The sequence below is a fragment of the Coffea arabica genome, chromosome 8e (assembly GCF_036785885.1).
Source record: "Coffea arabica cultivar ET-39 chromosome 8e, Coffea Arabica ET-39 HiFi, whole genome shotgun sequence".
Classification (NCBI taxonomy): domain Eukaryota; kingdom Viridiplantae; phylum Streptophyta; class Magnoliopsida; order Gentianales; family Rubiaceae; genus Coffea; species Coffea arabica.
The window spans coordinates 49,814,016-49,834,784 of NC_092324.1; the positions used below are offsets into that span (position 1 = coordinate 49,814,016).

The window sequence follows — 20,769 nt, forward strand, 5'->3', positions numbered from 1 at the left end:
TTGGAATGAGCATTTTAGAGAGAAAGGGTTTACCCACTTAAATGATTTATACCAAATAGTGGAATGAAACGGACAAATTTAAAAAGCACCTCTTTTTCAGACCATTCTTACGTATCAAAAACTAAGGGATAGGGTAATAAAAATTTGTTCAGCAGCTCTATAAAGATAAGATGGGTATTTAGAAAAATTGTAATAGGCTTCTTGCAAGTTTCTCACCTTCTAAAACTGTAGCTTCATAAAATTCTCACTTAAAATTATTTTGTAAACTTTTTATAAAATGTAGCTTCATTTTCATCCTTCTAAATCGGGTCTTTTACTTCCTTTTCTACCACACTAAAATTCCCATACGAGTGAGAAGTCAAGTTTCCTTTCGTGAGCGATATGGATTGTTCACGAGTCATGACTCCTATATCATGTGGTGTTTCATTGGGGTTCAAGTATCATAACTACCATTTTCTTGGATTATAAAGGATTAATTAGGGTCCAAATTTCATAGCTACCATTTGTAACGCTTATCCACTCATTCTGTACCTTTTATTAGGAGCACTTAGAGAAAAAAAGGCAATCATTTGCAAGTAATTATGGCTTTGTCCTCAGTTGTTTTAAATTTTATAAAATTTGATTATAGAGAATAATCAGAATTAGCAAAAGCTACTCTTAGGATAATTATAGATTTTAATTTTTTTGGTCATTAAAAAAATCTATAATCAGACTACAAAAGCAACGTAGAACATCACAAAAACTGATTATCCAAAATCAAAATTTATAATTAGTTAAAATAATTAATCAAGAACATGCCCTATGTATTTGAAGAAAATAGAACTATTAGTAAGATAGCATAGTAACATTATTTTGTTGAAGGGATGGAAGTGTGACAGGGTTACTGATATGATTTTATTCTTTATCTGATTGGTTTCTAAAACACAAAAATAGTCACCCTTTTATTCAACCCGTTCTTGACCGGTTCAATTAATTATTTGATTTTTTAACTGAATCGGATCGGAGGCATCCGGTTTTCAAAACATTTGAATTGAACCTATCTCATAATCTTGGGATAATGTAATCCTAGATGAGATGACCTTTATAATTTACTTGAACTAATTGGGAACCACTTAAGATGGAGTTTATTTACTATTAATTTTTCCGACAAGCTAAATCACAAGAGTGTATAAATACAAGAGAAAATAATAAAGTGTGTGGATTCATATTGTGAGTTAGTTGAATTTGATTGATGTAATTTAAGTATACCTAAACATTATAACAAATTAACAATCTCAAATAAAATGGAAAAAGAACGCTACAATTATAATTTCCATACAATTCATTCTCCCGATTGGGAAGGAGTCCCAGTCCCAGTCCCAGTTTAAGACTTCTAAGTAGCACTCCACTTACAATAATGTTGGGTCAACTCAAAAAGTTAAAAGACCGCTCCGCTGCGGCTTGAAACTGCGTCGTCTAGACGGCAGAACTCCCACCGTCCCACCTCTTCTTTTCCGATCCTTAACTTTCAACCTCGGCAAAGCCAAACTATTCTGGTACAGAGCCAACATCTAAGTGTAGCCCACTTCGCATCTCCACCTGCTCCTCTGTACCTGTTACCTTGTGCTTTTCTTTTTTCTATTGCATAAATTCTAGTTCAATAAATACAAGAACAGAAGAGCACTTTGCAATTTAGAAATCTACCATGGGAGATGTGTGGGCGTGGCTACTATTCTTCTTCATAATTATAGGAGTGATCGTCATGGTCGTTTTCCAGGTCAACCAGCTTTAGCCCTTCAACTATGCTAATATTCTTTACATGTACTACTAATGTTTTGAATTCTCACCCCTTTTTTTTAAATTATTGTATTAATGGAGATGGAGTTGTGTAGATTCTGCTGGTTTATGAATTAGTGTACGATTTTCTTTGCAGTTTTAGTTGTTGTTTTTGTCCCAAATTATTTGAGGTTATACTTATTTGCATTCTTTTATCTTCCAGTTTGATCAGGAATTTATTTCCAATTGATTTGTTAGAATTTTTTTTTTTTTTTTTTTGGTTATTAGAGATGTTTCTAAAGCATCCTAAATTCATTTGCAGTGGTGAAAATCAGAATACCTTGCCATAGTGACTTCAACTTTCCTTCTTTATGGTACTCTGTGTAGACATCTGTATTCTACCAATTGAAAGTTGCATAGACTTGCTTAAATCTACCCTCAATTCAGAATGCACAAGTCCAGTATTTCTAGTTAAAATTTCTGTGTTTGTATCTTTTCTACGGGGAGTAAATTCATAAACCTTCGCGAATGCAACATTGCTTGAGAATTTTATGTTTAATGTATCTTACTTGAAAATTATGTAAAATGGAATATTGTTAAGTAAGGATGGAGATAGAACTAGAAGTCATTTGCTTGTTCAATAACACAATTCCAAAGTATGACGACCTATTTATTTTTTTGCAGCTCATGTGCTTGGCGGATCTAGAGTTTGATTATATCAACCCCTATGATTCAGCTTCTAGGATAAACAAAGTGATTTTACCTGAGTTCATTACACAAGGTGTTCTATCCTTGCTCTTCCTTTTGACGGGGCATTGGATCATGGCACTGCTCAGTATTCCATATTTGTACTACAATTTCACATTGTAAGTCTTTACAAACTTGTTTTCTACTTTAAATTATAGCAAATTGATCTTAGTTTTTACTTATAACCGGAAGAAATAAAATTTATCGCTTATCTGAAGTACTGAGTCTTGTTATAATTTCGTTATTCACATTTCTCTTGTGTGCTTACTAGTTTTCTATGTGGTTGTGATACACTTTGTTACTTCTCTCACTTCTTTGTTTGTGTATATAAGATCCATACTATTGTGTTTTTTGGAGATAGAGAAGTTGTAAATGTTTTCAAATAGTACCAATGTGAAATATTGTGCTTATCTTCCGAACCAATAGAATCTTTTAGGTCGATAACACTCCAAAAATATATGGCCTATAACAGCAATGATCCTTAGGAGATACAAAGGAGATTCACTTATAAAAATAATTGTCATAAAGTTCTTTCACCAAAAAAGTTTCTGATTATTGATTACTACAAATATTAGCCATTATAGCTTTATGGACAAAAATTGTTCTTGAAAATTACATCATTGTTGGGAATTACAAAAAGACTTGATATTAAATAAATTAGGTCTTCAAGGTTATATATCAATCATAGTTCTAAAGATGACTATAAAGTTGCCATCCCATTTTGTGCCATGTACATTTCCTTTTCCTTTAAACGAACCTTATGTATTTGCTGTCTGGGAAATGTACTTTATTGACACATCATAAGACAAAGACAATAAAGTGTTTAGTGAAAAGTTTTTGTATGTAGTGATTGCTTATTCCACTAGTCTGTTTGTTAATCCATTCAAGATAATTTTACCTTTAGTTTTACCAATATTTCTAATGAATACCCCATGAAATTTGACATTTAGGTTTTGGGGAACCTCCTGTAGCATTGCATGACATGTTTTCTCAGAAAGCAGATTTTGTAACAATTGCGGGGTGGGTAAAAACTTTGTGCATAGTTGTTTAGAGTCTTATGCTTAGCTTGTAGACAAAGAATTGAAATAAAGCTATTCAAGTACATTTAGTGTCTTGTAACTTAACAATTTGTCACAACTGCACACAATTCGAACTTATTTTGGAAGCTATCACTTCATGTGCTTTTGTCAATGTCTCTTGTCCAGCTTCCTTTGAAACATTTTTTTCCTGTAATTTTTATGTTTCTTCTGAGCTGTCTAATTTGACTTGCATTTGGACACTTAGACTGCTCATTGACAGTATCAATTTATGTTCCTGTGCTTCTAAATTTATGAACTGTGAGTTAATCAAGATTTGCTTTTAGATTTATTCCTATGAAGCTTGTTATGGTTTGCTGGTTCTGCCTAGTGATTTTGTTCCTAAATATTTGATTGCGCTGCTTCCTCATTTATAAAGTTAGATACAAATTTATGTTTTGAAAAGTTAAGGATTAGAAATCCTTACTACATTTGGACTGAGGGATTTGACAAGGGATATGACGAATAATTTGAAATCCTCTCAAATTCCTAGGTTTTTTGGATTACTTTGGAGGTATTTGGGTTTGTAATCCACCAATTATGTAATTACATTTAAAAGCAGCTGAAAAATTGGTGGATTACAGACCCAAATACCTCCCAAGTAATCCAAACAACCTAGAGGGGCTTGTGAGGATTTCAAATCCCTAAATCGATTAGAAATTTAGCAATTTAATGGATTTGGTGTTATATAAACGCACTATGTGCCTGCTATATAATGGTAGATTATACTTACTCTCCTGAGTCATGTTTTGTTTGCATCAGGTATAATCGACGAGAACACCTCATAGATGTAACTGAGGTTTTTAATATGCTCAATCGAGAAAAGAAAAAACGGCTTTTCAAACTTGGCTACCTCATGCTTTTCCTGTTCATGTCCCTATTCTGGTAAGTCATGGACCAATCAGCTTAACATCAAGCATCTACGTTGCCTACATGAAGGTTAAGGCTGTGATGATATGGTTTTTAACAACATTTTCATGCTTTTTGTAGGTTGATATACAGTGCATTGGAAGATGATGACCACTTCGCCTAAGACTTTCAGTGATTGGAAGATTCTGGGCACTTGAGTATGATTTTTTCTTGTAAACACTAATCAGAAAGATCAGGGTTCAGAAGTAGGTCCCTGAGCTTTGGGTCAGATTGTGATAGTGAATCCTAGATTCATTGTAACATTGCAAGATTTTTAGTTTCGGATATGTTTTGACTGCACAAGTCTTCATCACTTGCCCCTTGATTTCTTGCAATATTATCCGCCTCTAATGCCGCTCTGGAACCATGTACTGTTGCTGAAGGTTTTGCCCGGTACTTTGAACAGATTTTTGCATGATCAGCTTGCGTTGTTGCTGTTGTTTTCTTAACTTGCATTTCCTCCTCGTCATGTATTCACTCTTAATGCTCAATGCTCATGTAGATATTATCTAGCAGATTACCCGAAAAATGAGTGCTCTAGACAAAGCAGGAAGTTAAGCAGTGGCGATTTTAATTCTGGTATTATCATTTTTTTTGGGCTAGAATTTCTACACTTGTGGGATGTATAGTAAATACCATAAATGAATAGACTAACTCCACTTTGCACCTTCAAACTTGTTCCACATTTTCATTTTGCATTCTAAATTTTGATTTTAAATACTTTGCAAATTATACTCTCAATTTTAGACATTTGGCACCCTAAATTTTTAAGTTTATCTAAGTTAAGTCAATCAATGACAATGTTAGCTAAATTAATGAGATAAAGGATAGTGTAAATTAATGATAATATATTATTTTGTCCTATTTTCGATCCATTAGCTTTTTTTTTTTTACCACTTTAAGCACATTGTTATTGATTTGTATAGTTCCAAGCTAAATTAATGAGATAAAGAATAGTGTAAATTAATGATAATATATTATTTTGTCCTATTTTCGATCCATTAGCTTTTTTTTTTTTACCACTTTAAGCACATTGTTATTGATTTATGTAGTTCCAATCACTAATATCATCAACACAAATTAACGACAAAAAAGACAGTGTAAATTAATGATAATGTGTCATTCTGTTCTAACTGCAATACCTTGACTTCTTTTGCTCATTTTCAGCGCACTGTCATTAATTTATAGGTTTTTTATACCGTTAATTTTGCTAATTTTGTCATTGATTGGATTTGAATAGGACAAACTTGAGAGTTTAAAGTATAAAGTGTCTAAAATGAAGAGCTTAGGGTGCAAGGAGTTTATAATTGAATTTAAAGTACTAATAAAATGATACAAATTTGGAAGTGTAAAGTAAAGTTAGTCCTAATTAAATTGTCTTGATGCAAAATGCTAATCGTTGGATGGTACGACGGCCAGAAAATATTGGACTAAAGTAATACAAAACCTCATTATAATTTTGTACCATGGGTGCAAAATCTTGAGTAGTTTTCTGATTTTTGTTTTGTCCATTCCACTAAGGAAATTTATTCTTTATAAATTAAATGGACAACTTAAATTTGGAAGATCATTAAGTGGTGTGTATCTCATAATTTAAAACCATTTCAACAACTGAGAATTACTCTTTCCGTCGGATCTCATTTTTTTTTTTGGAACATTAGAGTGGATAAATTTATTCATCGAACTCACAAAAGCTGTACTAACTCTTTTCCTCAATGTAATGTTAAAACCTAAGGGAGTAAATTGAAATTTAGTATAAAAGAATAAAATGTTAAAGATGAAACACAAGAAGGCAAAGAAGCAAAAATGAGACTCGTTCAAACTCCAAAACTTAGGGGACTCACCCTGCAATTTTCCAATAATTGTGCAAAATGTTTAGCACGGCTAAAAACCCTTCTCCGTCAGCTTTGGCATCCAACCGCAATCTGCTCTGTTTCTCGGTCACAGTCTTTTCAGTACCTCCCCTCTCTCTCTCTCTCTGACTCGACGAGGTTTGTTCTGATTTCTTGATTATCTGCTTCATTTGAGTAATTATTTAACCAAAATGCACGAGTTGCTTGAATAGAGCTTACTTCAGCTGATCCTAGGTTCGTGGTAATCAGATATATGTAGTTCTTCGTGGTTGGTTAGTTTGGTGAAGACTTAGAAGTCCACGTGTAGCTTTTTCTAATGGGCTAAGGGCTCAAACCTGTGCGATGAATTTTTCTATCGATACCAAGAACCTTGGTTGTTGAGGCAAATTCGGTTTATTAAATGGGAATTGTAAGAACCCTTGAATTTTGGCTCGGATGAATGATATGTTGGAGAGTTGTCGTATACAACCAATTAGGAGATAAGCTTTCAAATTACTAATTTGAGTAGTTTCTTTTTGTTCTCTACCCTGTGGTTGTGAAATTATGGTATCCTACTATGTTTAAGCCTGTAGCTGTTTTTTGTCAAAGAAAGTATTGGTTTTATGAATTAAATTCCTGTATTTGGTGCATGTTTGAAAATCTCAGTTGTTTAACCTCCATAATTGGTGTTATCTGGCACCTTAAGTCCCGCACATGTATCTGATCAACCATTTCCTGTAAACTGCTTTTGCAAGATCAAGTCGATATCTGATAGCTCAGTTTCATATAATTTGATTGTTATTTATGTGTTATAAACTATCATTCATGCTTGTTGTCTTGCTTCATCATTTGATGATACCACTACCAAACTGATATGAATTCTCACGTATCAGAATCATGGTGGTATCACCAAAGACGACATGGGGGTTGCTAACTCTCATATTTTCTGGTGCACAGAGTTCAACTATATGTGCATCAGGTTACACAAGTATCTCTGTTTTTCATGATAATAATCCTAAGTTGTTAAACCAAAGCAATATGTATGGCATTTTCCTGGTTACAACTCAACTACAGTACTCAGGCAATGACATCTACATAATTTTTTGATAAAATGCTGGGGTAATAGTGGACAACTCATTGGAGTAACATGAGAAACAACTTTGTTTGCATTGCATTTTCTGGAAGAGATCTTGGAAAACTATTGTGTCACTCTTATTGCTAGCAGAATCTATTGATGAGTTAACGAAACTGTGCCCTTGTAAATTATAATTGAGGAAGATTGTTTGAATAGATCGCTTTCTATATCGTCTGCTACTTGCTTGTTAACTAGATGTTCCTCTATCCTAGATTTAAGTTGTAACATTCCATGCGTCATTTATATTCTGTGGATGGTTATTATCCTCTTACACACCTTTATTTTGACTCCAGATTATAAATCTGGACAACATGGTGAATGCCATCAAGGGACTGATGATTTCATGGTAAATCACCTTTTTCTCCATTTGTTAAGGGAATGTTATTTTCTGTTTGTTAATTTTTTGCTTTCATTGACTAACTGTGACGCATTGCACGTCATGTTTCTGCATCTTGTTCTAGCTTTCTTTTAACCAACACCGTATCTTCTGTCCATGCAGTGACGTACCCATGGCTCAATTCATCATCAACATGAATGCAGCACTACCTCAATCACAGAAGTTTATTATACATGTTTTAGATAACACTCATCTCTTTGTACGATCTGATGTTGCTGGAATGATAAGATCAGCCATTGCAGAATTCAGGGAGCAGAATACTTATGAGAAGCCTTCTTAATGCTTTCAAGTGAAGTTTAATGATGCCTCTGCAACAGTCTTTTGGTATATCAAAGCAGGCAGTTGCTTTATTCTTGATGGGTTGAAGGAAGAAGAAAATGAGATTTCTGAGCTTCACTTGATGTTACTAGTTCTTTCGGCTGTTAGTCAACCTAATGCTAAGCATGCATGGCATACAATTTTGTTATGACTACTATATAAATTTGGTTGCGGTTGCATTCTTAGAGATTGAAAGTGAGAACTTGAAGAGCTTATCAGTTAAACTCTGGATTTTTTTTTTTTATCTTCAGTTTTTTCAGGGTTCGAGTAAATTTAGCTTTCCTTTATTAACTGTTTTTGTTGCATTGCCAATGCTACTTGTTTGTTAACTACTGGATTTACGAGACAGATTTCTTTGAAGGTGACTGATATTTTCACAGAGTGCCAGTCTTCAATCACAATCCATTTCTTTACTACATTGATCATTTTCCCACTGGGAAAGCTTGTCCAATACTCGATTAATTTTTGGCATGCAAAGACTTAATATTTCGGCATCAAAGGAATTACTAGCAGTTCATGTAAATTGTTGCTTGTTAGACAAAATGATCCAAATGAACTCACTCTATCCAAGCTGATTCTAATCCAAGAATGAAAATTATATTAATTCTGGAGTTGTAAAATGTTTAGCCTTAGACTTCACAAAAAAAAAAAAAAAAAAAAAGGGAGCACTGTCAACACTAAATTTTTATGATCATTGGTAGCGTACATTGCTAAAATAATTAGTGCAGTTTTCTACTCTTCCAAGCCTCTAGATCCAAAGCTTGCACGGGCTTCCCTGGTTCGGACCGAACTTCATTACTACAGGGCAACTAGGCTAAATAAACTCGTACCAAGTAGCGCGACTTCAAGTTCGTAACTGGAAAACGCACTTTTGCCCTCGCGCGTTTCCATCAGATGTCATAAACAGCCTTTCTCTTGCCTCTTCCTCGGTCACTCTATCCAGCAACGATGGCAGTAGTCTCTCTCCATCCCGCCACTTCTTCATGTCTCCGCTCCAGCACTAGAACCCCTCAGCCTTCTCTCAGGTACCCTTTCTCTTCCACTTAGAAATTTATTTTCTATATGCTTTCTCGATACAGAATTAAGAAAAAAATGAAAAAAAAGCATCTTTTTCCCTTCATAACTCTGGAATCCTTTTCTGTGTGTTTTGCAGTTGTGCAAGCAAAGTCTATGTGGGTTTAAGGGTTCAATGCCCAAGTATGTGAAATTCATTAAGTTAATTGCTTTATCTTTTATGGGTTTTGGAGGTTTGGTGAACTTCAGCTTTATTATTATTATTATTATTATTTTTTACAGATTCTTATGGGATTTCAAAAAACAACCTGAATGTCGAATTCTATAATAGAGTTTACCAAAGCATCGAATCCAGGTAGTCTTTGGGCTCCATTTTATGGGTTTTCAGTTTTCTTTTCTTTTCTCTTTTTTGGCTTCAAATGTTCATTGATCATATTTATGGATTAATTAGGTCTTTCAAGTTAATTGGGTAATATTAGTTGGTGAATTTTGTTCGGTGAGCTAGAATTTGTGAAAATTTTCTGGAAAATTTTTAAAGGAGTGAGTCACTTATTTGGCAGGCTAATTTGTCTACTTGATTTTGCAACCTTTTAGCTGGGTGATATTGCATTGACGTATTTATATTCTGATGATTCACTGAATTATCAGGTAAAAATACAGGAAATGCACCACCCTTGCTACCAAGTCCCCTTCTTTTGTGGGCCACGTTGAATTTTGTTGGGCTAGGAAGGGTTAAGGCGAAAGTTCAGAGTTCTTACAACTCTTTTTTTTTTTTTTGGCTATTGGGCCAATTGGTGTAATATTAAGTTTGATGAAAGAGTTTGAATGTTCATCCTGAATTCTTGTCTTACATTTGATGAAATTACAAGCATCAGGTCGGCGGAGAGATTGAGGTTGTGGCAGGGCAGCTCCCAAACTACTTCTCCCCTTGCTTCCAGCTTTTTACTCCTTGTGCAAATTTTATATTAGTAGATGCGAGATTATTGTGCCAGGCTGGTTTCCTTAGTTGCTTTTCTTGCTATGCAATGTGTATATTTTAGTGCATGCTTTTGATTTGCCTACAAGCATTTCTTTAGAAGATTTGAAAATTTCTGATGTGTCGTTCCTGGTGGCAAAGCATAAGTTTCTGGTTAATATCGGCATATATGCCTATGAAGATACAAAACTGTGTGTATAAGCACAAGAATGTTTCAATTTTATGTCACCATTGTCTGTGTACAAGGTCCACATCTGCTATACTGCATCATGCCACATAAAACATTTTTAGTAGAATGTATTGAATCTATTCATTTCTTCATTTCCAGATCATGTGACACTAAGGCAACTCGTGCACGTATTACAATGATGCCGATAGGGACACCAAGAGTGCCTTACAGAAATGTGACTGAAGGGACTTGGCAGTGGGTAGATTTGTGGAATGCTCTTGTAAGTCAATTGGCTGCTTTCTACAACTTAGATGTAACTCATGCAATTCTAGTTGTCTGGAGTTCATACATATTGGAATATACAACCAAACAATTGACCTAGATCATTTGTGTTTCAACTGTTCCTTTTTTGAGCCTAAGTTAATGGGTGGATTCTCATCCTTACAAAATTCTTGCCTAATTTTTCTGTGTGATCTTTGCTTGTTCCTTTTCTTGCATAAAAAAGTAGTTCACCAAGTTTTCTGATGCAGTATCGTGAACGTGTTATATTTATTGGGCAAAATATAGATGAAGAATTCAGCAATCAGATACTGGCAACCATGCTGTACCTTGACAGCATTGAAGACTCCAAGAAGCTGTACATGTATATCAATGGCCCTGGTGGGGATGTGAGTTGGTTATTTAAACTTCTGTACAAATTAATTTTTGGTTTTGTTTTCACATCTTCTTGCTTCTGGTGTAGCTCTCATTTTTTCTGAAATTTCCTCCTTTTGCAGCTTACTCCAAGCATGGCTATATATGACACGATGCAGAGCTTGAAAAGCCCTGTTGCCACCCACTGTGTGGGCTATGCCTATAATCTGGCTGGCTTTCTTCTTGCTGCAGGTGAAAAGGTAATGATTTCTTCTGAAAAAGTCAAATATCAGGCTTATTGCTGTCTGATATACGTCATTTTGATCAGTTAACTAAACTATCACAGATCTATTAGTAGTTATAGATCACAATTTTATCTACTTAAAAGGACTTTCAGTTGGTTTATGTTTGATAGTGTTCTGTAAGAGTGTATGTATAGGGTAGAATTATTTGCATTTTGCTTTCTTATGCTGTTGTTTCACTACAAGTGATCTCTTTTAATAACATGACCGACTTTCGGTTCTCTCTGACCATTGAGCCTTTTGACATCTTATGATCTAAAGGGCAATCGATTTGCAATGCCACTTTCAAGAATTGCATTACAATCTCCTGCTGGGGCTGCTCGGGGCCAGGTGCAATTATAGCCCTCTTTATTATTCTATGAGTTTGACTCCAATAGTTTCTTTTAAACGTAATGATGATTACCCTTTTTTGTTGGGCAGGCTGATGACATTCGTAATGAAGCAGACGAACTTATCAGAATTAGGGATTACCTCTTCAAGGAGTTGGCACAGAAAACTGGCCAACCAGTTGAAAAGGTATGGCTTGCCATATCCGCTCTCAGATTGACTGATAAAATTGTTTTTTAAAGTTTTAAAGAACGTGGAAGTGGCAAACTTCTCTGTCTCATCTTCCTTCTTGTCAATTTGCGTATTTTATTTTGTCTGGCTTATCAGCGTAATAGCTGAATGTTGTTGTGCAGATTCACAAGGATTTAAGTCGAATGAAGCGGTTCAATGCTCAAGAAGCCCTTGAATATGGTCTTATTGATCGCATAGTAAGGCCTCCACGTATTAAGGCTGATGCTCCAAAGAAGGAGTCTACAGGTCTTGGTTAGCTTATTCATTGCTTGTCACAGACAAATGAAAAGGTTGTTGACTATTTATACCAGAGAAGATATTCCTGAGTTTTGAGGTGATGAATCGAATGAATTGGCGACTGTGTAATTGATGCTTGCCTTTCGTCATCTACTGGCTTACATACTGAATTATTTTCATATTTTTCCTGAATCTCTTGAAGTTTTCTTTTGCTAGATCTCACTCTAAGCAGAAGATATCATGGGGAATATTAAATTTTCATTTTTAGATAATGTAGTGGGGTTGCTGCTAGGGCATGGTGGGACAACTATAGGCTGCCATTATTCTAGCAGGGCTCTTCTCTTGCTTGAGTAGCAGATATAGCAGAATATGCTGCCATGTCTACGCGCAATAAGTATGTTGGTGTTTGTGGAGCAGACCCTGCAGTTTCTTATTTTAGAAGTGGAATCTGCTTGCAAAATCATGACCTTAAGTTTCTACCGTAGATAGGAGTTGCTTAACATCGGCCCTTCACATAGATTATGATATATTGGCTTTGCCGAATGCGGTTGACCACATGATCATAAGCACATTCTTGGGAGAAAGGGATATTTAATCTGGAGATGAGCTTTTCCAGTAAATGGCAAAGCAGAGAAATATATCATCACTGGTGTTGAGGATAACCTTTGTTTCATTTAACAAATCATTATCGCCACAAAGTTGTGGTCAACTGAATAATATGAGTGGACTTTTTCAAGTTTAAATGAGCACTTACAGAAACCATTGAGAACTTACACTGGCTTTGTTTGGATAGGAGTTTATTTGGATGATTTATTTGATATAATTACTGTAATACTTTTTGGCTTTGTTTGGATAGGAGTTTATTTGGATGATTTATTTGATATAATTACTGTAATACTTTTTGTGATGTGATGTATGTGAAATAAAAAGACGATTGGAAAGATAAAAGGGTGATTGAAATTTGTAAAGTAAATTATTTTATTTCAAAACATTTCAATCCAAACTTGCTTCAAACACGAAATAAATGACCAAATCATACTTTCTCGCAAGTACATAAGGTATGATTGATTTACTGGTAATATATTTAGCTAGTTTTTATTTTTAACAAAAAAAAAAAAAAACACGCACAAGCACATGCACGAATGCATGCACCTACACCAAGCTTTGACTGTACAAACTGTACTTGCACAATGAAGATGACAGCCCCATAAAAAGGAGAGGCATGTAATCTTCAAACTGAGGGAAAAACAAGAAAAAAGGAATCATAAAACCCAACTATCATAGTCCACCAGAGCTTCTGAAACTTGAACAAGGGATCTCTTAAAATCTAGTCCACTTGTATGCAGTCGAGCTTGTCTGCTAATAGCTCTTCTTTCCAACCACTGATGACTTTGGCTATGAAAGCCTCAATTCTAGTCTCTAAAGTTTCATCATATTCTTCATCATCATTACCCCAACCAATTTCATCATTACTGTCGCTATCATCGTCATCATCATCTTCTTCTTTTTCTTCTTCATCATCATCACCATCGCTGCTGCTAGCAGAGCTGCTTTCGATATCATCACGGATCATCTCTTCACTTTGTTTTTCTTCTGCTTGGTCATAAAAGTCTCCACAAGGCAAGAATTCGGTGTAGTATTCTGCAGATGGCCTATAACTTTTGACAAGAATGGAGCTTATAATGGTATTAGACAAAATAAACACAAAAGCTCGGCTGGTGGAACGCTCAACGAGGCCGCCATATGATGACAATGAGCAACTTAGTAGCACCAGATGAGTTGCCGCCCCAACCAAGATTATGAGCAGAAAAATGAGCTCCAACCCAAATTTCATGCCCTGTAAATTGCAATATACAAAAAAAAAAAAAGAAAAAAGAAAAGGTGGTGCTATCTGTGTTGGGAAGACGTTGGCTCCATCTTTTTATAGTGATCTTTTGTTAGCAAAATACTGCAAGGGTTTCTTCTCAGAAAATTAACGCTGGGAGGTTGATCCAAGCAAAATTGCATCATGAGAAATGAGTTAGTCCACATAAGCTGCTTAAAGCTTTTCTGCGTGTACCACGAAATTCCCTGAAATGGTAAAATATGTTATTTCTCTTCTATTGTTCTAATAAGAAATGCAATAACACAACTGATCAGTTCGGTTTTGAACTTTAAACAGGGTGAGTTGAGGTGTTGCCGTGGAAGTTTTCTCATCCGCATGTACTATAAATTAGCCATTGATAGAACTCTCGTTGGTCTCTATCTTCAAAAACTGAGTGCTGCCTTGGACAACATTAATTTGTGCAATTTTACAATATTCATGACAGAATGCTGCTTTGTAACTAATCTAAACATATTATTGTATTGCCATTGACTTGCTTTTTTTTTTCTTTTTTATTGAATGGTGCATTTACTGGGCGCAGTTTGCGTTTGAGTATCTTCCAAGAAAGAACAAGAAACCCTCCTGTTCAAGGAAGAACCAGCGAAATAAACACATTCATCCTTCTTTCCCAGATTAAAATTGTCAACAATTCTATGCCTAATTTCCAATGAACTGAAATTTCATGTTTGGCTCCATCAACTTTCTTTTCTCTTTCCTTTTTTTTTTTTCTTTTTTGGGTTGGCTTCAGTCTGATCCGACATCCTTCCCATGTTAAAAGAGGTGGCGGCGGATATGCTCAAAATCTAGGGATAAGGAGAAATATTACTACATAGATAGTGTGGTCAAATCAAAATACAATTTGCGTATTCTGAAAAAAAAATTTCGGCATAATATATTGTACCTCAAAATAAATTTAACCACAGGCCAAACAAATATTCATACTAAATAAATTGTGGAAAACTGAAAACTGCGCATTTGGTAGTGAAGTTATTTATCATTGTCTGATTTAAGGTTCGATTGCTATGGGAGCACAATGCTCTATAATTAGTTAGATTAATAAATGTTAGTTACCTTTGTCTTCTCTTCATTCTCCTTTACGTCAGATAATTTTTTAACCCAAATACAGCGCCAGATATGGTCTGTTACCAATTGATCAATTTCCTCAATATCAAGTTTATTGGATTCTTCTTGGTCCTTTATCTTCTCTCCCTCTCTCTCTTCCCCTTTTTCCTTTTTGGTTGAGGACAAGGGCTTCAGGTTACTTTGAAAAGGCTTTCTGTGTACGTTTTAATTTTTTTTTCCCCGGGAGGAGCCTCGACAGCAGGACGACACCAAGGGAACTTTCAGGTTGACGTTGATTTATGATTCTTGGTGTGATGGAGAAAGAAAGCATAAAACTTTTGCAAGAACTTTCACAGAAAAATACAAAGACCGAAAAAGTGTGAAACCAAGAAATTTATGTACCGTACCAGTACTTAATAAATCATTTTCCACGTCTATGTGCAATTTCCGGCTTTACGGTAGCTAGCGTAAACAGATGAAGTTAAAAAACAAAAAAAAAAAAAAAAAGTGTGGATTTGACGATAATCTCCAATTCGGGCAATCAGTTGTCAACATTAGTAACATTTTGCGCATTTACTCTTTACTCTTGACTTAACGTCTCTTCCTCAACACCAAAAAAGGAATTGGAACCTTCGAGGAAATTACAGCTTTGAAAAGATTGATATATCGGCCAAATTCTGAAATATTTTTCTACTACATAGAAGAGAGTAATTGAATCCAGACAGGCAGCGTGTAAAGTCATGGACCGCAAAAGGCAAGAATGTCAACAGGGACTGAAATCACAACGCATATGCTCAGATAAGAATTGAACTTCAGAAGTCAATAATTTTACATCTAAAAAACATTCTACAACAGGAAACAGGCGAAGAAGCCGGTCCGGCTTAATGCACTAAACTAGTTAAATTTACTCCAACAAACCTCACTGGAAATCAACATGCCGGTACTAGGATTACAAACAAACAACAGGAGGGGTGAGATTCATAATTCTGGACAAATACCAATGCGGTTGGTCAGTCACGAACTTCTGCGTAGACGGGGGGGCCGAAATTTTATTAACCATGCAGAGTTACGTTGATGTCAGCTGGCTTATTCCTTGAATCAGGCGGCATCGATGACCAATTTTCTCCACGGAAGGAAGAGGAAGTGCGATATGGGTCCTCGACTTCTGCACTCGAGATAGGATAAGCAACAGATGGGTTCACTGTTATGTGGTCAGCCTTTTGCTTCTTGGTCTTCGGCTCGTGTTGGTTTCCAGCCAGGAAGCTGCCTACAACGATCTGGTTCATGCCAAAAAAGTGAAATCATCAGAACCTATGGTCGGACGTCAATTTGGAAGACGATTCTAATCATTAGAAGAATCCAAAAAGCTCCTCCTTAAATGAAGCAGAAGAGGAATAGGTAAGGCAGAAACATAAAGTTAGTACCTGGACAGGACTAGCAGCAACTAGTAGACCAGCAACTCCGCCACCAACAACACGTCCGTCAGGGCTTGCTAAAGAGACGCTCATACCACCAGATCTGTTCCTTATCCCTCCAGTCTCAGATGGCATGAATGATCCAGTTAACGAGAGTATCTCAAAACGACCCTGCCAGAACAAAAATGGTTAACCATAACAAATGTGTCAACGCTAAAGCAACAAAAATTTAATCGACCAATTGGCACTCAACAAGTAACATCTGAAGCTTTTACATACGCAATCCAAACAATTCAACATGGTCATGCTGGTTCAACTGCAACTCAACAGAGCGATAGATCCTTTTCCAGAAAGAAATATAGGGTGAGAAAAAAGTCCACCCTATATTTTGCACAAAACTTGCCAGAACGTAGAATCTGACGGTATTTTTCACTCAAGTGGAATAAGAGACCAATAAGAATCTCAAGAAACATAATAATTCAGTTGTGAATTAAGGGACTGTAGTAGGATTCCCAACAATCCATCTAAAATATTATAACTCTTCCAAACATGCAAAAAAATCCATTTTCAAAGCTCTGTACACAGTTCAACTTCAGCTTCAGAGAAGCATCCATCCTGGCAAACTAGATTAGCGAAGAAGATAGCAAAGTCCATAGTGGCCAAAAGTTCAAAGAGTATATCCCGATTACAGATACTACACATATAAGTTAACAGTTAATCAAAGCACTAGACATAGAGAACCCAAATTCAGACAAATTTCGTAAATCGCCTTAATGACTAAAAGGAGGCGACAAAGTAGTGGTTAATATATCCACACTGTTAACCATATAAAGAAAATAATTGACAAGTCACAGCACCTCATATGTCAATGTACCACCAGAAGAATCAGGCTGACGAAGAGTGACACTTGAAATTACACCATTAGCAGACAGAATACATATGGCTCTAGGCCCCTGCTGAGAGAATGATATTACCTTCATGGTGACATCCTGGAAAACCAAACAATAATCAGTATCGTGAACTTCAACCAATAGCTTCATTTTCATGAAAATTTCAAGATGAAAATTTGAAACTACAGAGTTCTTCCTTAGAAAGCCAATTATGTCCCCTAAAATGTCCAAACCAGCACTAATTATTAAGTAGAAAACTTTTCACAGACCTCCAGTAGTTAGAAATTTTCAAACAGTAGAGACATCTATTTAAACTTGATGTTGTACTTTGACTCTTATTTTCCAGTAATAGGTTACATCTCTAGCTCAAGATATTAAAGTTTCACTCAAAAAGGAATTAAAAAAAATTTTAAGTCTCATTAAGAGCAGAAAGCAAAATTTTGCAAAAACTGACAACTAATTGATTAGACTATCATACCTCTCCCGCATTAACAGTAATAATATGGGGTGTAAAATTAGCTCCAACCGAGCATGAAACCCATTCACCTGCAGACAACAGGAAAAAAAAGGTTCTAATTATGCGCCAAAAAATATCTTCACATTCTGCATTGAATTTTTTCAATTTGCTAAGAGCTTGAACTGAAAAACAACATTCACAAAGGGAAGCAATGCATAAAAACGTACAAAAAAATTTTTAAAAAAATGAAAGCAATGCCGTTAGTTTTCCTTCAGCTAGAACAGCAAGTTAAAACGATGATGTTAAGCAGTACGCAAAAGATGCATTCTCAAAAAGATGCTCTGTACTATATGTGTTTTGCAAAGGACCAAATATCCTCATCCAAAATCTACTGGCACAAAGCAGCTGAGATACTAACTTGGTAGATACTAGGGATAGTGCTTCAACAAACAAATAGGGCAGTGGCAATCAAAACCGCTAGAGCCAAAAAACATAAAAAGTTTAAGTTTGGCTAAGAGCGTAGCACATGGACAGCAGACTGAATGCCATAACTTCAAAAAGACCAGCTTTCTAACAGAATCAGAATAAATGCAATGTGTCATGCTGATGAACTTCCAGGCGCTTTAGCAATTTGCAAAAAGCAACAATCCATAACAAGTTAGTATGCCCTAAAATTAGTAAGCAACCACTCCTGTCATTTTATGCATTAGATCAAGAAGGTCCATAATCGAATACAGCTTTACCATTTACTGGAAAAGTATTTACCAGACAATACAAAGTACACAAGAAAACAGCTTCCACGATCACATCCCTCTTCCCCCGGAAAAGTGAGAAGCACCAAACAAACATTTAAGTCTAATTCCCTCATTCTTCCACACCAACCGAAAAAACAAACCTGACTTTCAGAAACCACGTATTAACATCAAGATCTTAGTTGGGGCATCTATTCACAGGTCCCACAACTACAACCTAACATCATCTCCTAAAACCCCTTCACAAACTATGCTCTCGTATCCAAACAAAATATACATTAATCCCACTACCAAAACCCGTTAACATGCATGCAAGATACGAGCTTTAACAAAAACTCAGCTACAGAATTAAGCCAGGAAAGGTGAACTTTAGTACTTTACCATTACCTAGGCCTTCCATCTCCACCCTAGGCTGGTGGTGCTTGCCAGATGACCCAGCTGGTCGGACTTTCCCACGTTTCTCCGACGAGAAGTCAATCACCGGAGGCGGTACCGACGACGAAATTGGCTTAGGGGAGAGTGCCATACTAGTTACTGACCCATCTGGGCCGTATTTTCGAGGCCTGCCCCTCTTCTTCTTCGCTGTGGTGGTGGCAGCCACCATTCCGGCCGGCGCCGTCGCCGGCGGCGGAGTGACACCCACTTGGGGTCCTATAGCTGGTGTTGATCCACTCACTTGAGATGGATTTTCAGTGGTCCTAGGAGCCACATGGTAGTCTGATGGAGCATCTGATCCCACCACTGTAACTCCAGTGCTACTCATTCCTTCCCTCCCTTCCATACTTAAAAAGAAACTCCCCCACACTAAAAAAAAATCGCTGTCAACTTCTTTTCAAAAACCCATCATTTCCCTGAGAACAAAACACCATAAAATTCCAAGACATAAACCCAGAAAATCAAGAGAAAATGGGCAAGAGCACAAAACCAAACCCAGAAAACGAAAATTAAAAAGGACTTGACTTTATGGTTCAAGCAGCTACAGAAATTCTTAATAAAGCTCAAAAATGTAAACCTGGATCAAACTAGAAGCAAGCTGCTCAGACTGTTCATTTTTTCAGTTCAAATTTTTTTGATGAGAAAAAGGCTGACCGGGTAAAGAATAAAAAGAAAAAAAGGCAGCGAGATTTAACGGGGAGGATGAAAAATTTTGGGAAAAATTAATTTGAATTTTCCGGGATAAAACGGAGATGTTAAGAATTGAAAGGCAGAATTTTTGGGCATGGCGAGCGATGGGAAAATGGAAAATGGGAGAGTTAAAATGCTAATTTGTGTTGCTAACTCTCCTCAGTTTTGTCCAAATTCAGATTAAAGAAAATTTAGAATAAAGAAAAAGAAAACGGAATTTAAAATTTGGTAGGTCATTAATTATTAGTAATTAGTGAAAGCAGAGAAATTATGTATTTTAGTTAAGAAAATGGTTGGAGTCCGGTAGAAAAAGAAAAATTAAAAAATAATTGTAGTTGGGAAAAGTGAAATTAGGTTGCCAAGGCATGAAGACAACCATCACTCTCTTTTTTTAAAAAAAAAGGGAAAAAAATATTTGAGAACATGCTCACTGATACATGCACATATACCACAATACATTTGTTTAGTAATATATAATAATATTTTTCTCATTTATTAAAAGGGCTGATTGAAGCATCCATCAAGTACAGACAAAGGAAGGAATAATGATGAGAAGAGGAAAGGAAAATATGAGGAAAATGTCATCTCCCCTTTTTCCACTTCTGGTCCTTTTTTTCCTTCTCCCTTTTTCTTCTTTGCTCAAGAATTTGAGCCTTTAGACCGTTTAGTAGTACCACTACCATATTATATTGTGTCAAAAAAATGAAATAGATCTCACCCCATTTCACTGACTCGGGCGGGAGTTTTTACTGCTTCATTTGTCTTGCCCCACTTTCCTTTGCTCTTTTTCATTCTCCACAAGCTCTAACAGACATCCCAGAAATAATAATAAAAATAATAATGTGTGTGTTTTCGCTTTTCATTGCAGGCACATAGTTGGTCAGCAAAATCCCCAAAAGAAAAGAAAAATGTAGACAAATTGGTCACCAATAAACCGCAGTAATAATTATGGTTCTCTGTTTTCTTTCTTGTGTTGAAAATTGTAGTCAAATTGCAGTCACCATTGAGTTTTACTCGTGTCTCCTCTTCTTTGGCTGGAGAAAACATCAAAGGTAGATGGATGGTTTACATTATACTACTACATAAGTGATAAGACCAAGCAAGCAAAGATGGGTTCTGAGAAAAGATAACCGTAGGCAAAAACAA

The 20,769-nt window shown here is 35.9% G+C and overlaps 4 protein-coding genes across 7 annotated transcripts; 3 read left to right on the forward strand and 1 right to left on the reverse strand.

The window, feature by feature from the left end:
- Positions 1–1,348: 1,348 nt before the first annotated feature.
- LOC113702754 (protein cornichon homolog 4-like) lies at positions 1,349–4,854 on the forward strand. Its single transcript, XM_027223884.2, has 4 exons — positions 1,349–1,756; positions 2,440–2,621; positions 4,341–4,463; positions 4,569–4,854. Exons 1-4 carry the CDS (start codon positions 1,685–1,687, stop codon positions 4,609–4,611), a joined length of 420 nt encoding a protein of 139 aa, XP_027079685.2. The 5' UTR covers positions 1,349–1,684; the 3' UTR covers positions 4,612–4,854.
- Positions 4,855–6,342: 1,488 nt separating this feature from the next.
- Positions 6,343–8,356, forward strand: LOC140012947 (general transcription and DNA repair factor IIH subunit TFB5-like). Its single transcript, XM_072061626.1, has 3 exons — positions 6,343–6,478; positions 7,748–7,800; positions 7,954–8,356. Exons 2-3 carry the CDS (start codon positions 7,766–7,768, stop codon positions 8,129–8,131), a joined length of 213 nt encoding a protein of 70 aa, XP_071917727.1. The 5' UTR covers positions 6,343–6,478; positions 7,748–7,765; the 3' UTR covers positions 8,132–8,356.
- Positions 8,357–9,036: 680 nt separating this feature from the next.
- On the forward strand, positions 9,037–12,250 carry LOC113723253 (ATP-dependent Clp protease proteolytic subunit-related protein 2, chloroplastic). 2 transcript variants are annotated; one of them, XM_027246425.2, is made up of 9 exons: positions 9,037–9,194; positions 9,323–9,366; positions 9,466–9,538; positions 10,488–10,608; positions 10,859–10,996; positions 11,105–11,221; positions 11,525–11,593; positions 11,684–11,779; positions 11,944–12,250. In XM_027246425.2, the coding sequence occupies exons 1-9, from the start codon at positions 9,118–9,120 to the stop codon at positions 12,076–12,078; spliced, it is 870 nt and encodes a 289-aa protein (XP_027102226.1). In that variant the 5' UTR covers positions 9,037–9,117; the 3' UTR covers positions 12,079–12,250. The 2 variants fall into 2 exon arrangements, with proteins under 2 accessions (XP_027102226.1, XP_071917726.1); XM_072061625.1 differs by lacking the exons at positions 9,323–9,366; positions 9,466–9,538 and having other exon boundaries at positions 9,049–9,194.
- A 3,508-nt stretch (positions 12,251–15,758) lies between these two features.
- LOC113723256 (AT-hook motif nuclear-localized protein 1) lies at positions 15,759–19,841 on the reverse strand. Of its 3 annotated transcripts, XM_027246428.2 has the most exons (6): positions 19,511–19,841; positions 18,880–19,349; positions 17,768–17,835; positions 17,257–17,388; positions 16,409–16,570; positions 15,759–16,261 (listed from the first exon to the last, which is right to left on the reverse strand). In XM_027246428.2, exons 2-6 carry the CDS (start codon positions 19,277–19,279, stop codon positions 16,037–16,039), a joined length of 987 nt encoding a protein of 328 aa, XP_027102229.1. In that variant the 5' UTR covers positions 19,280–19,349; positions 19,511–19,841; the 3' UTR covers positions 15,759–16,036. The 3 variants fall into 3 exon arrangements, with proteins under 3 accessions (XP_027102229.1, XP_027102230.1, XP_071917845.1); XM_027246429.2 differs by having other exon boundaries at positions 18,886–19,841; XM_072061744.1 differs by having other exon boundaries at positions 18,880–19,841.
- Positions 19,842–20,769: the final 928 nt, after the last annotated feature.